The 15,105-nt window shown below is 39.0% G+C and overlaps 2 protein-coding genes across 2 annotated transcripts in view; both read right to left on the bottom strand.

The window, feature by feature from the left end:
• Positions 1 to 2,598, bottom strand: part of LOC118429566 (mitotic spindle assembly checkpoint protein MAD1-like) — a 16,181-nt gene extending 13,583 nt beyond the window's left edge. Inside the window, exons 1-3 of the mRNA XM_035840096.1 lie at positions 2,434 to 2,598; positions 1,505 to 1,725; positions 934 to 1,100 (exon numbers count right to left, since the gene is read on the bottom strand). Of these exons, the coding sequence (XP_035695989.1) occupies positions 934 to 1,100; positions 1,505 to 1,724 (387 nt within the window). The 5' untranslated portion in view covers position 1,725; positions 2,434 to 2,598. The remainder of the gene's footprint in view (positions 1 to 933; positions 1,101 to 1,504; positions 1,726 to 2,433) is intronic.
• A 1,120-nt stretch (positions 2,599 to 3,718) lies between these two features.
• LOC118429593 (transcription factor MafK-like) lies at positions 3,719 to 15,038 on the bottom strand. Its single transcript, XM_035840139.1, has 3 exons — positions 14,771 to 15,038; positions 8,394 to 8,475; positions 3,719 to 7,003 (listed from the first exon to the last, which is right to left on the bottom strand). The coding sequence occupies exons 2-3, from the start codon at positions 8,448 to 8,450 to the stop codon at positions 6,533 to 6,535; spliced, it is 528 nt and encodes a 175-aa protein (XP_035696032.1). The 5' UTR covers positions 8,451 to 8,475; positions 14,771 to 15,038; the 3' UTR covers positions 3,719 to 6,532.
• Positions 15,039 to 15,105: the final 67 nt, after the last annotated feature.

Here is a 15,105-nt window from a genome sequence, read left to right on the forward strand (position 1 = left end):
CACCATATACACCGAGGAAAAGGCGGGGCATTAACGTTATTATCATATAGCCTATTCAACTGACACATATAGCCTATCCAACTGACACAGGGCGTTTTCTGCGTGTTTACTGTAGCAACCTGCCGATGACCGCGGGTGACCCCCGGTAGAACGCCCGTTCTGTTCGATCACGTCAGATCGAACAAGATTGGTGTTCTAATACCCCGAATAGAAGTCAAATTTGACCATCGGGTTTGTTTAGTGGGGGTGTTGAAAGTCATGTTCAATCTTTTTCTATTTAAAAATCATTTATATCTTTTTAATTGTGTTGTAGTTTAACATAAATTGTTCGAAATAAAGTACAGTACGCTGTTTAATAGATATAATCGATAAATAACACTAGTATTAGCGTCCTGTCCCCTCTATAATGGTGCGGTCCAAAAAGTGGTCGGTTATTCTAATAACCGACCACTTTTCAGGTTACTGCCTGATAACCCATAGGAAATGGGGGCCTCTGATTGGTCAACTCCATCTGGCTATATGATAATAGTTTATATCAAAGACCAAACACAGCTTTTTCAATTGCCATTAAAACTATTTCGGTATTAATCAAAGCCACTTTTGTCAGGCACACTGTATTTAGCCATAGGCTGAGATAACATATACAAAATGTAGAGAGTACTTTGGTACATGTAATTCAGTAGAATACTGTATGATTTCTAATGCGGGCCAGGCTAGTGCATATTGTTCAAGTATACATGTATACATTTTTTACTCCCTGAAATTTTATCATTTATTAGAACAAAATCACACCCTTCTGAAATTACGGGTTCCCTTAACATGCATGGTATATTGTGCATTCATCTGTTATATTAGGGCTAGTGAAAGTTTCATTTAAAAGTTCATTTGAGCGGAACTGGTTGAAACCACTTTCACTTTTCACCTTCACATTACCTCATATTGCATCCTGAAGGTCTCCTGTCCCTTTTCAAACTCGATCTTCTCTCGTTTCTTCTCCGTCTCCAGCTGTGAGATGGCGGTCTCCAGTTTAGCCACCTTACTGCGGGTCCACAGTAACTCCCCCTGCTTCTCTAGGGCATGCTGCTGTTCAAGTCTGCGCACTGAACACATAGATATTGTCATTGAATCAAATGTCATTATAAGCATCAAAGCATTACATAGTCTAAACTCCAGAAGAATGTTAATCTTTCGATGGACAATGACCCACCCCAAGTTATTGTACTGCTCATTTGCTATAACTGCCTCACAAAACCACCATGTTTGCTTTGCTCACTCAGTGATTTTATTCAGTGGTCATAGCAAATGACCAGGCCTATGACACCATACACACTGAGGGACATATGGGTCATTAGCATTATCATATGATATTCAAACCTAGATTTTCATGAGCTGCAAGGGAAGGACAGAAAATCATGAAATTTTTTAAAATTTTCTTTCATCTAAAATCATACATGTACAGTTTTCCTCGGATTGGCGAACAAGTTCAAAATTATTCACAACCAACCTCGATTTCTCTTGGCAGTTTCCGGCCTGTCCCATTGCACTGTGCTCTCGTCCCTAGAGGTTTCCAGTTTCATGGTGAGATCCCCCTTCCCTGCAGTGGTATCACCCATGTCAAACAGAAGTGAGGAGTTGCTGTGTTGCCTTCTCCCCTCTGCTAGGTAGGAGTTGAAATCTCCCATCATTCTCACTACCTCAGTGTTGTCTTCTGGAGTCACATTCATTCTACATGTTGGAGAATAAGAGAATTAGAAGCATGTTAGAGTCTAACATCAACCTGGACTAGGGTTGTGTACTGGTCAGGCTTTTACCTAGGATTTACCTAGGTCGGCATTTCTTGGTGAGTCGCCATTAGTGATAAGGGGATCCGATGCATCCACCTTCCATGGTTTAGAGTTTCCAAGAATGGCTTAAGTTTAAATGGTGCATTCTAAGGAATCCTAAGGGGCAAAATTATTGTCAGAGACTGTGACCACATATGACATAATGGCATCTCTGGTCAATCAGAATTTCATGCTTATTAGAGGATCTGCTCCCCAGCGTAAGTGCTTCTTTTTATTGTTCTTTTAATCAAAGCGTGTCAAAAATTTAGCCAGGCATGTGTCAGTATGACACATTGCCTGGCTAAAACTAAGTTTACAGTAAGTAAAAGCTTGGTACGGGTACTTACTAGTAACGTTATGTACCGTAAGAATTGATTCGAACAAGCTCGCCTTCTGTTTATAACCATGAGCGTGTCACATGCAATGCGTACTTTAATGTACTGTAGGTCAAAAAGGTTTTAAGGACTACAATAACTTTTTTTTGCAAGACCTGCCCCCCTCCCCAAGACGAACGCATCAAGATAGCAAAGTTTGACCAACTGTATTTCATCTAATTTTCGCAGTCTAAACCCATGCATAATACAGAAGTATTCAAATTAGCCTCGGTTACCTTGCAAATCAGCTTCACTGTTCCTCGTGGCCAAAAACTTGCCAAAAACAGAGAAAAACGGCCTGGATGTAAACATCAACACTTGGACTCGGCGCCATTTTCATGCTGACCACAATCCTTTGCGTAACAAATGACAATGTATCCCAGAATGCCACGGGTTCAGTCATCCAGAGCCTGCAGTGTTCATCATATCCGTTAGGTGGCGCTGGTGTATGGTCATAATGTCAAGGATGTACAAATGTATAAATATGTGACCTTAGTTAGAGCCCTTGAGGCAGTTTGAGGGACATTTTCTCCAAGTGGTTGACCATAGATTTCTCAGTGAATTTCGGACCCCGCAATTACTTTCTATCGTGCGGGGGCGTGGAGATCACTTATTCTAGATAATTTATTTTACCAAGGAGGTTAAAGAACCTCCTTGATTTTACGACAAAACCTATACCATTAACGTTAGGTAAAAGGAATGTGTGTGGGTTGCCTTGCCCCGGTGATAATACAATTATAAATCTTCATCCAGGTCAACGGTTTGGTGGACAGGTAACTTTTCTCACACCATTCAGTCACCCTTTTCAGATTTCATAATTGAGTTCATTGCCCCTAGTCAGGTGCCCTCTCTCACTGCACGACGCAGTCACCTCTATATTTGCTGTGTGACTCATTTGCCCAACCCGTGAAATACAAACACCTGGTAGCACGTGCGCCACGCCTCCAATCGCGTAACAGTCACAACATTGCACGGCAAACATTACAACACAAAGGGGGCCAAAACCCCCGCCCACTCTTATAATACTTCATGCTGCCGGGCACCGTGCAAATTGCAGTGTTTGGGTGTGTTGTGATCTAAATCTCTGATAACACTAAATATACACAGCTTTCATCATCCTTTTCAAAGAATTCCAGGCATTCTTCCTTCCTCAATGACAAAAGAATATTTGTGTCGTATAAGTTTAAGTCCTTCCCGCACCAGATGGTGCATAGGGCAGCTCCCATCTCCATTTCTATAGCCCTGGGCCACACAATGTGCTATAACTATACGGCAGGGGGCTAGTCCACTGGTACACAATGTAGTGTTGTGTTTGACTGTTCAACTACCATTATCTTTCCCGAATGCTGAGTGCATCTATCAATTCTAACGTCTTCTGCATGCCTTGGCCGGGGATCAAACTCATGACTTACCAACAATGCTCTGGTACTTAGGTTTCATTAAAAGATGTATGAAAAAGTTAGAAAAATCGTGAAAGTTCAACACAAGAAGATGAGACGAAAAACCAGCCACAGCCAAAAATAACTTATGACCTAAACTTTATTGTAGACATGTCAACGTAACACACTGAGGTCGCGAGGCAGAGATTCTATCCGCCTTATCATTATCACAATATTATCTACAACACTTGCATTTAGCTGTTGCAAAGTCTCCAACGCATTTAGGCTCTGTACTTAGTACAGGACTGAAAGACACAATAGGTGGAGGACCATGTATATATATGCACCTATGTATTGGCATACCGTATACACATACATGTACACGTGTGCTTTTTCTACTTCTCTGTGCAGTTCTAACGCTAGTTCACCTTTATCCATGGGGTATACTATATCCGTTATTTCTAAAAACTGGGTATTGAGGAATATTAAGTCGACGGATGTTGGTTTCAAATTGCAATATTTCAGTAGTGCAACAGTGGATCCAACTAAAATTAAAGTCAGATAAAATGTTTTTGAAAATGGACATTGGTTACCCCGCAGATAAAGGTCAACTAGTGTGAATAGCTAGAATTCAGAACGAACTACGTGAAATGTTATCTACCTAATGCCCAGTGTATGGAGTCTAACTGAAAACTGAATCTTAAAACAGTATGTATGGTTGCCTACATTTTTGTCCAACATTCCTGTAGAAGCTTGTATCTATACCTATTTACAAACACCTTTGTTTACCAGATCTACAATTAAGTATGCAGAAGAATTATAGTAATTTTTCATATAACAAAATAAAGGACTACCACATACGAACAATTATTGGCTTGCTGAAACCAACCCCCCCTTCCAATCAATGGTGTGTCCCAAATGTACTACTGGAAAGTTTTAAACTAGTGGAACACACCATTCTTGGAGGGGGTGTAAGCAATCTACCCTTGAAAATTTTCGCGTATCATGATCAATTTTAGTAATGCTGCATTCGCATTCCCAAACCAGTGCCTGGCCGGAACTTTTGCGGACAGATGAAAGAAGTGTAATACGCAATTGAGCTCATTACTATTTTTGTTACATTTTGTGTGTTTTCTTGTCTTTTGCGTCATACTTTTTGTTCCAAAAAGCTGCGTGACCGGGCCTGTTCGGGAATGAGAACGTGGCATTAACTGTGCAAATCTGTGATTGGGTACTGTAAGAATGGGCAACTGTGTACAGGATATTGTGCGATATGAGGAAGGCACTTGTGTTGCTATCTACTGAATCGCAGGGAAGAATTTACAAATCCTATTTTTGAAGCCAATTCTACTTTGTTGCTATGTGAGGTCCAAGCTGACTATTACTACTATGCTGTATCAGTTTAACAAGTCATTTTACAATTTCTGTCAGAAAAAGTTTAGAGCTCGAAAAAGTCCTGTGGATTCATTCCAAGGGGTCAAAAACAAGATTTTATGGAAATGTCATGGATCATAATTTGGAAAAAATAGATTTGATGTTAAAAAGAAAAAAAAAAACAATATGAGAAGTAAGGCATTCTTTTTCGACATTAGAACATTTCTAAGCCAATAAATCCAAACAACAACTGATCGTTTTCCCCTTCTTTTGCTTACAATCATCTTACTTAGAATATATTATTGAATAAAATCTTGGACAAAATACACAGCTCAGAAACATATAAATAAAAATGTTCATGTTCAATTTGTTAACTTTCATTTTGCCACAAAAACTAAAACATATTTGATAAAAAATTACAATTTAGAATATCTTCAGAAAAGAAAGCAAAGTCTTACAAAAAGTGCAGCAACTGAAACAAATTTTTTAGCTTCACTGAAAACAGCACAAAATCTGTGGGTTATTCCTTGAAAGTACCTTTTGCATTTGACTAACAAAAATTAGGTATACTACAGGTATATTACATGTAGCTTAGCTTGTTCAAGTTTGTCCACCATTTTGAGTACGCATGCACAACATCATGAATTTTTGGTAATATGTCAAAGGTAAAGGTCTATGAGACATAACCAAAAATGCTTGGATATTGTCAATATGCAAATAAGACAAGGTTAAGTCACTGAGAACTGTTGACAAGTCAGGGGCTTTCACCTTTGACCTTAATATGCATGTGTTTTCAGAATGGTGAAGGAGCTCATACACTTAAAACACCAGGCCTAACACACATGTAAAAGGATGCAATGCCCCCCTCCCACCCCACCAGCTTAAACTGTGTTGTTACATATTTCAAAAAGGATCTTCCTTTCAAAAACACTGAAAGGTTCTGCTTCTTCCAAATATGGACTGTTTCCATGGCGATAGGACCAGTTGCAATATGATTGACAGATGATCAGACAACACAAATGAAAACACAAACTAATGAAGTTAATCAACAATTGCTATACATGTGCCTCTCAAATTTTCACTAACATGGCTGTATGATGGCTGCTCCATTATATGGACTATTGATTTAATTTTTCAGTGCGACCGTTGAATCCTCTATCGTGTTAACATACAATTTCTATCTCCTGTGCCCGAATGGACGATGTGGGGGTAAGTTTAACTTTTCCAACACCAAAACTACAAGATAGCAATATCAAACCACAGTTTACCACAGAATACAACAAGAACACAGGCAAAAATAAATACTACTAGTACGCACTTGCCAGGCAGTGAAGTACGCAGCTTATTAATATTATAATAACACAACTCTAGCGAGCGTCTCCTCTCCAAATTCATTTGTACAAAAGTAAGGTATATGATAAAGATATAGATATATATATTACATATCATAAACATTCGCTAATGTGAAATAAACTCTCTTAGAATTATATTTTCTTAGTAAATTATTGGCATCATTGCATTAGGAGGATAGATATATTTGGCTGGATATCACTCAGTCTATGTACATAGCGCCGACTAAAACTCAATCTCGGTCTTGTTTGATACGCAAGTCGCTCGGATGCTCTTGCTCTCGAATGTCGACCTCCATGTCGCGGTGGTTCGAGTGGAGTAGCGCGACCGCCGCCTGGATATTTCCGTTGCTCTTCTGGAGCGTCGTGGCAAAGTTCTGGAGGGCCTCGTACTTTGTTCTCATGGCTCGGAGCTCGATTCTCATTTCCGTGTTTTCCCGCGTGAGCTTGTCGACCTCCGACTTCAGCACGTGCTGCTGGCGCTCCAGCTCCTCCTTCTGCGTGAGCCGCTTGGTGCGGCAGCTGGCGGCGTACCCGCGGTTTTTCAGCGTCCGTCGCCGCTGCTTCAGCCGCATTATCTCCTCCTTCGAGAGCCCGCGCAACCGGCGATTCAACTCCCGGACGGTGAGCTGCACCAGTTCCATGTCGCTCAGGTGCAGGCCGTTATTTGGGCTCAGTTCCGGGTCCTCTGGCTCTTTCTTGATCTGATAGGAAAACAACAAAAACAAATGACTTAGGATGATCTTTTTGCAGGCTTTTGGCTAGGATTTTATCACAGGGAGTCCAAATTTCTTGGCGAGTTGCGGTAAGTGACTATGTTCAGGGGAATCCACCTTCCATGGTGTTTTTTATAATTTTAAGTTAAAAATGGTGCATTCTAAGGTATCCTGAGGGGCAAAATTACTGTCAGAGAGGTCTGCGTAGAAGACTATGACCACAAATGACCTCCTGGCATCCCTGGTCAGTGGTCAATCAGAATTTCATGCTTGTCAGTTACTGTATATATTTGCTGCAAAATGAGCAAATATAGAACTTGATTTATAAGGCTTAAATTAGAACAAACAATCAAAGAACGGATGGTGATGCGGTGCATGTGTAGAATGCCAAATTCTATTTCAAAATCCAAAAAAGAAGATGTTAAAGACAATACAGAATCCATCGGTCAGTACACCATACTTTTTTTGGCCAATTTCTTCTGCATGGTTGCATTAGTTTTGGGATTCAAAAAAGATGTCATCCATATAATCAAATCAACACAACCTCAGCTGCAATAAATCGGCAACAAAAGTCGACCAACTGATTCCACCACAAACAGCAATATCTGGCACTTCACTTTCTGCTGACACCAGAGACTTTCCCTTCAGGCTATTGGGCCCATTGTCAATCAATTTCAAAAAATTGCTCCAATTAGCGCCAACGATCTCCCTGTCGTCCCCGGAGACCAGAAGTGTCCGTTTGCAGCCACGTTTATTACATGGACGAGACGTGGAATAAATTGTTTGGTGATAACGTGTAACTTTTATTCTACACACACTGAGCTATTGGGCAAAATTTTTTAGTTTAACATATCTTTGTTTTGGTGGCGATCTGTTCGAATTGGCTGTAGGTATCAGGTTAAACGCTGGCTAGAGACCCGCCCTGAATCTGAACTTCATCATTTGCCCCCATCTTTTATTGATAGGCATTAATTTTGCAATCAATATCAACTGAAAAGCGACGGCCCCCTTGGCACACCAATATTGTACGGTGCAGCACAATCGGGGCACGTTTTGCTGACGCTGCGATTTTCCCTAACTGGAGAAAGTGCACGCATTGCCAGAATTCCCCCCCTCAGAACAGACGTAGTGCATACCTGAGCAATTTCCTCGATTAACATTTATGAAAATCCGGGCGGAATCCCGACTTGCCCCATTATTCAATTTAGAGGAACTGAGATTGTCAGCAGGTTACAAAAGCATTTCCTACCAACAAGGACAGTGACGAATTCCCGACAACGCACTTTAACAGATAGCTCAGCAGTTGTTCCAAATCACAGCTATTTATCAAAAAGCTGTACAGTACTACATGTAGAATACAAAAAGAAAGGAAACTTACTTTTAAAGAGAGAGGCTCGGTTTGAATTGTCGAGGAAGCTTTCCGTAGGTCGTTCATCGGTGCTTCGTGGATATTGACGTTCCTATAAACGAGAGGGAAGAGAACAAGTCAGCGCAAAGTGTCACTACGAAAATCTTTGCTTCTTGGAAATCCATTGATTGTGTAGCTATTTTGCTTCAGCTAGACGATGGAAAGTATGTGACCTAGAAATGTCACACACACACATGCACACCACACCAAAACTTATCAGACCAAATCATACTGCCTGTTCTTTACTACAGTGTTCCATTTAAAATCAAAGGATCATCTTTCCTATTCTTTACATACAGATAATGGAAATTCAAAGAATTGGCCAGTGAACTTTGGTAGCTTTTTTGTCATCTGTACCTGCTTCTATACAAAAATTGTGACCACGTTTGTGAAAATGAAAGGGAATTGAAAGGTGGGGTTAATTAAGTAAAAAAGTGGTAAAACCAGTTAATTATACGTCATTCCACACCTATGTCCTCAGGTGGGTTAATTACCTAACAGGAAACGATGCTTCAGGTGAAGACAAAAGAATACAAAGAAAGTGCTAAAATGGGTAGGACCGATTCACACTAAAGATCATTGGCTTTTCCTCTTTTCTGGTAAAAAGTTATCATTAACTTTTTTTTGTGACCGCTCAAGTGCAACAAATAACAAGAAGAAATCTTAAACTTGTAATCTTGCAAAAGTCTAAGGATTCAATATAACACCAATACTACAAAAAGTACAAGTAAACTAAAACAAGTTCCTAACATTAGCAAGAACGCTGTAAAGTCAAACCTGTACAAATGACCACTTTTACACAACGACTATCAGGCCCCTATAGATAATTGTTCCTTTTTACATGCAACAAAAATAATAATTCTTTACATAACGACCACCTGTACATATAGACGAGATTTCATTTGTCCCCTGGGTGGTCTTTTTGGGCAGTTTTATGTTATTATGGAATCTGATAAGCTAAATGGTGGACAAAAAGAAAAATGAAAATGTACCACACTACAACAACGCAAAACCGATATTTCAGTAAAGCTGTAATAGTAAGTACTATGCTTGAAGTCAGAACATGAATAAAAATTCTAAATTTATCATTATTGACATGCTTCAATCAAACCATAGATGTAGTTACTGTTTCTTTTTCCTATCTCCTTTCTTGTGAATGATTCAATTTTCTGTGCAACAAAACCGTGCAAGCAAGCCAGCACTTGTCTAATAAAAGATTGACCTCAGGCTCGAAATTCATTTTTGGGATTAGGTGCACTGGTGCACCCAGCTTAAAAAATTGGGTGCACCAAAAAACTTAAATTTAAGTAATAACCTAATAAAAAAACTTAGTTACATTTATCAAATTCTTAAACAAGTACCATGACAGACATTTATATTATCTTTCTAACACTTAGATGTCAAGAATATGATGTATACTAGTATACTTTGACATCTTTACGTAAACGTAAGAAGATATTTGGGTGCACAGCTCCAATTTTGGGTGCACCTGGGTGCACATGCACCCAGTATTTCGAGCCCTGAATAAAGTTCTATTAATTTTGAAAACTCAAAAGAAATGTTGCACAGAAAATTGAATCATTCATGTAAGAAAGGAGATAGGAAAAAAAACAGTAACTACTCTATGGTTTGATACGCATGTCAATAATGATAAATTTAGAATTTTTATTCATCTTCTGACTTCAAGCATAGTGCATACTACATTTGTATTACAGCTTTACTGAAATATCGGTTTTGCGTTGTTCTAGTGTGGTACATTTTCATATTTCTTTGTTACACTTTCACCTGTCATGTGATTTAAAACGTGGTCAAAGGTTTGTAAAGCTAAAATTAGCATCCCATATATAACAGGTCATTCAATTAAGTTACATATGACAACAAATACGTACAATAGACTGACGTTACTGGTAACAGTAAATACGTTTGAACATTGTTAGTTCATTAATGGTTAACTACGTAGTAGTACTATTAACTAGTCAGACTATAGAATAATTCATAACTAAAATCTTGCTCTAAATTTGTAGTTTAATCTAAATAAATATGGACTAAGATATCTGTTTCAATACATTCAATTTGGTTCTTTTTCTATGAATCATAAAAAAAACTGCATGTTCATACAATTACAAATTACTTTAATATCCAATCAGCTGATATATAATGGAAATTCAAATCCCTAATTTTTTTGCAATAATAAAAGATACATTGTATAATGAAATGTTACTTCATGCTTCATACAGTTATGATTAATAAAATGTTGAAACCCTGCTGTCAGTCTTTTTCAATGTGTCTCCGATAGAATGTAGTATTACTTGAAACCAAGACTTGGGGATTAAAATGTAATAGTCTCTTTTCAACAACTGTTTATGTTCTAATATTCATACAAAATACTTTCCAAATGTCCTAAAAAGATGCGAGAAATTCCATCCCATCCGATGCGTCCGGAGGTTAAAATACCACCCTACATGACTTCCCCATATAGATATGCTTCAACACAGGAAAGACAGACACTGGGCCCAAACTGCTGAACTAAACAATTTCAGCAATCTGCCCGCCCCACTAAAATAGCCCGCTCAGCTTAGGTCAGCAATACTTCCCAGTGTCCAGACCCGTACTGCCCGGACACGTCCGCTCTCAAATATAGAACGGTGAGATTTTAAAAAATATGGGTTAAAAATATATTTCCATCATTACCTGCAATTGCAGATTGTCGTAAATTTCATCTGCAATGTGGACAAAATTTCTGTGAGTACCAGAGTCGCTATTGCTGTCTTGCCACAGCCTTATATCATCATACAAACAGTAGCTTTGAAACTCTTGAATGTAATTCAAGTTTATCATATATTAATATATCACTGGCAAAACGCAAAATTTCAATGAAGTCAAATAAAGGAAGTACAACATGTATATAGCCTTTTTGAGGTAGTAGGGGCAGTGAGTTGTTATGCACTGTGTCTAGGGCAAAATATTGGATTTGAAAGGCGGAGCCCATCCCTCTCCTTCCACTGCCTTTTAAGTATACCTCCCCAACTGAAGCCAGGTACCCATTTTTACACCTGGGCAGAGTCATGTTGTTAAGTTGAATGCCCTAAAAACGCGATATCAAGTCTAATATCATGTTTTTTTTTTCTATCTATCAGTTTCTTTCCGAGCTTTCTTCAGCTTAAATTTTTTTTCCATCTCACATTCTCACTCATTGCTTGCGACCCTTTGTTGTGAAATCAGTCGCTTAAAGGGTAAAATGATAAATTTTTATCATTTATGCGAGTTATGTAATGAAATTCAGATTTCTTTTATCGATGGAGTAAAATTTCTATCCATCCGTCCAAACAAGCAAATTCGACCCGGTATAGAGGGATGGGTCCTGGAGACAGTCCTGGTTTCTTTGCCATACGTCCGTCAATAAGAATTCTGACCCGAGTTTCTGTAGAATTGGATTGTCTATTGTTGGAAGACTACAGTGAAGTTCAAGGTAAGGACTGGCCTTGGTAAAATAAACCGTGGCGTTGACTGAAGAATAGGTTATCTGCGGTTATGAGGTGTACGCTTAAAAGTATACGTCTCGAGCACGTGTGACTGTGTGAGCGCTACTCACTCAAGGACATAGGAGACCTAGACCTTCTAACGTTGGATACATTTCCGTGACTGTGAAACAACCAGAGGGGCGAGTAAGAACAGAAAGAAACAACATGCCGCCACCCTGGATCAAACCTGGGGCGGTAGATCAAAAATCGAACGTGCAAACCGTTCGGCCAAAAGGCTTAAGCCGTTAGGCGTCTTCGGTTAAGCAGCCCTTGAACCCCACTGTTACAACTGTTCAAAATACAGCCTAGGCTTAGGTCTTAGGAAAAAATGTTGTGTTTCCTGTTTCAGTCCTGAAAATATTAGGGTTAGTAGGTGGGTATTATTTCTTTTTTTTTTCTTGTAATTTTTTTAAGGCTAGCCAAAACTCTAGTGATACATATTACAATATAGAGTTGAAGAAAGTAAACTGAAATGCACTAGGACAATTGTCTTTCAATGTCAAACTTAAATTTTGTGCATAATAATACATTTATCCTACATTAGATAGGACAAGCAGTGTTTTTACTTCAATAGGAAGCAGGCTGAAAAAAAATTCTAACTGGAAGCTATGTGACTCCACTGTCTACCCCAAAGAAAGCCTATAGGGTAAGTAAGAAAACAGGAACACAACATTTTTTGTAGTCCTCACTCAAGGTGAATGACGTAGGAGACTAAAAGTGTTGGATACATTCCCGTTAGAAATACGTATTAACAACACTTACCAACTTTTATGAAAATAAACAATTGCTTCATATACATATACACATTAGCTAGCTTTGGGATTTTGCGGACAGGGTTATCTACGGTTAAGCTGCGTACGCTAAGACCGTATGATCTTACACGTGCAATCCTTCGCTACTTCAGCATAACAGACTCTGGTCTGGACTAGTTCGGACATTTTGGATATGGCAGTGTACTTGTAATAAAACTAACTTTTGCCACTGATTTCTTCATTTGTTATTATAAATGTAAGAAAACAAATAAATTGAAGTTGTGCTCTAATCTAATGATCATAATCTATGATGTGAGTATGAAAGTACTTTTTTCACGAATAAGTGGTGGAAAGGAGGAATACTCAACCATTCAAATGAATGCACACAAACTTTTCTATTGCGCCTGATTTGACCAATGTATATTTCTCTAGTGAGGAAGACGAAAAATGACGTTTTTCGTTAGCTAGTGCGCAATAAAGCTTTGCTATGGTTAGTGTGTTTTAGACAAGTGCATTGGGTGAACTCTACTCTTCTCGATACTTCTAATGACACAGATATTGCGTTGTAAAATTAATAATTTTTCAATCAGAAAAAAATTGTCCCCTATGCAGATAGTACATTGGACCAAGCAAGCAACTTTTGTACCTTAATATTATGTAATACACTTTTATGTTTACTCTATAAATAATATATGTAAGCCATCAACAACCAATAGAAGCACCAAGGAGGTTTTTCCTTGGAAGCACTATTCATCAAGAATTCAGCAGGCAAAATCATTCAACATTGACAGATTTTTTTAAACGCCATTTTCTGCTAAAAAATTACCACATCCACTTTTACTTCCTTGTTTTACATTTCACACTTTCTCATGACAATATTAACAATTCCCAACTATTACATAAACAACCAAAAAAAAATGAGAACACCCCTGACAAAAAGAAAACACCATAAACAAATTAAAACAGGGCTTGTAAACAACAAACAATGTATTTCAACAGAAAACAAAGGGAATGGTCTGTGAACACCACGTGGTCGAATGCTTTAGTACAATGTACACACCCAGACCCGCCAAACCTTCTCTCAAAGCAGAGGTTAGGTGATAGCATGTTTAGGTCATCTTTTAAGCGTTTTGTCGCGCTTTCTATCTTGTCAGTATTTTCTTCGTCTACTAATTAAGTAAAGAAGTACAGAAAAATTAGAAAACCCGGCAAAAATGCATGAAAAGGCGTGAAAAACTAGCCGGATCCGAACCTCTGCTTGGAGAGTTCTCGAAACGGAACCCAAAAGCACGCGTGTACACAAAAGCCAGTGTGGGTTGGGCTCTCGCACCGCTCTATTAAAACCACGTTTTCACCATTTTACCAACAAAATACGAAGCCCACAACATATCTCATGATATTAAACACTGAGAATATTATTTTACAGCAGGAAAAAAAATCGTGACTGAGCTAATATGACCGAGCGGTCGAATCATAGGCATTTTTCATGCCTGGAAACCTGCTGACTCATCATTACAAAGATAGCCAGTTCACATACCCTACCGTCTCGTGACCGACCCTTGAGCCCCGTACATGTACATTTCCCCCGCCTGTACGTTTCTAAAATCGCGGTCATTTCGACGACAATTTGTATAATTTTGTCTCCATAGATGCAGGCATAGTTAGCCCTCTTCGCGACTTGAAGGGGAAAAAGAATTCGGAATATTTACTAGAACTAAATTCATGCCAGGCGACCCCACACCCCACACACGTTGCTCTAGTTACCGACGGCGATCCAGGAAAAAAAATCACAACAAAAACAACAAAACAAACACCACACACGCATCTAGTAGTATTTCTAACGTTACTTTTCATGAGAAACTGCTAGTGTTGTCTTTTTACTTCCTGTCTAGCTGGAAAATTCCAAGGAAACGTGGGAAACTAGACCCGTCTGGTGTACCCACCCGGCCCTTTGTTGTCAAATATCAAAAACTCCTTCCCCCTTTACACTACAAAAAACGTCATCGTACGACAACAAAATATCGTTAAAACAGGGATCGGTAACAGTAAAAGAGGCGATTTACACACGACATACCGTACAATAATGTCGATTTGGGTCCAGGAAACGGCGTAGTAAAAGGCGGTGGTCCTGCGTGGCCCCTGCGTGCGTGGCGGGAAAGAAATCTACAATGTGTACACACAGCAATGCAATCCGTCTGGGAAATTCACAACACAGCGTGCTTGATAGCCTTGCAATCAGACTCTTCAAAGAGGCTACTAAAGAGCTTATAATCTGTCTCCTTTTTCCTATCTTAAATCAGTTCTGTTGAAATAAGTTGTCTATGGCTAGCCATGACGGCAAAATCTAAATGATTACCGATTGGCTGGATTTAAGGCGAATATTTAAAGTGAATCGGAGAGAGAAGATTC

Source organism: Branchiostoma floridae, chromosome 13 (assembly GCF_000003815.2).
Source record: "Branchiostoma floridae strain S238N-H82 chromosome 13, Bfl_VNyyK, whole genome shotgun sequence".
Lineage (NCBI taxonomy): Eukaryota > Metazoa > Chordata > Leptocardii > Amphioxiformes > Branchiostomatidae > Branchiostoma > Branchiostoma floridae.

What these genes read in the sequence shown, in the direction of transcription:
- LOC118429593 (XM_035840139.1), bottom strand. Translation starts at nt 8,450, where the DNA reads ATGAACGACCTACGGAAAGCTTCCTCGACAATTCAAACCGAGCCTCTC. An exon ending in CCGAGCCTCTCTCTTTAAAA is followed by an intron (nt 7,004 to 8,393) that starts GTAAGTTTCCTT and finishes TTTTCCTATCAG; the next exon opens with ATCAAGAAAGAGCCAGAGGA.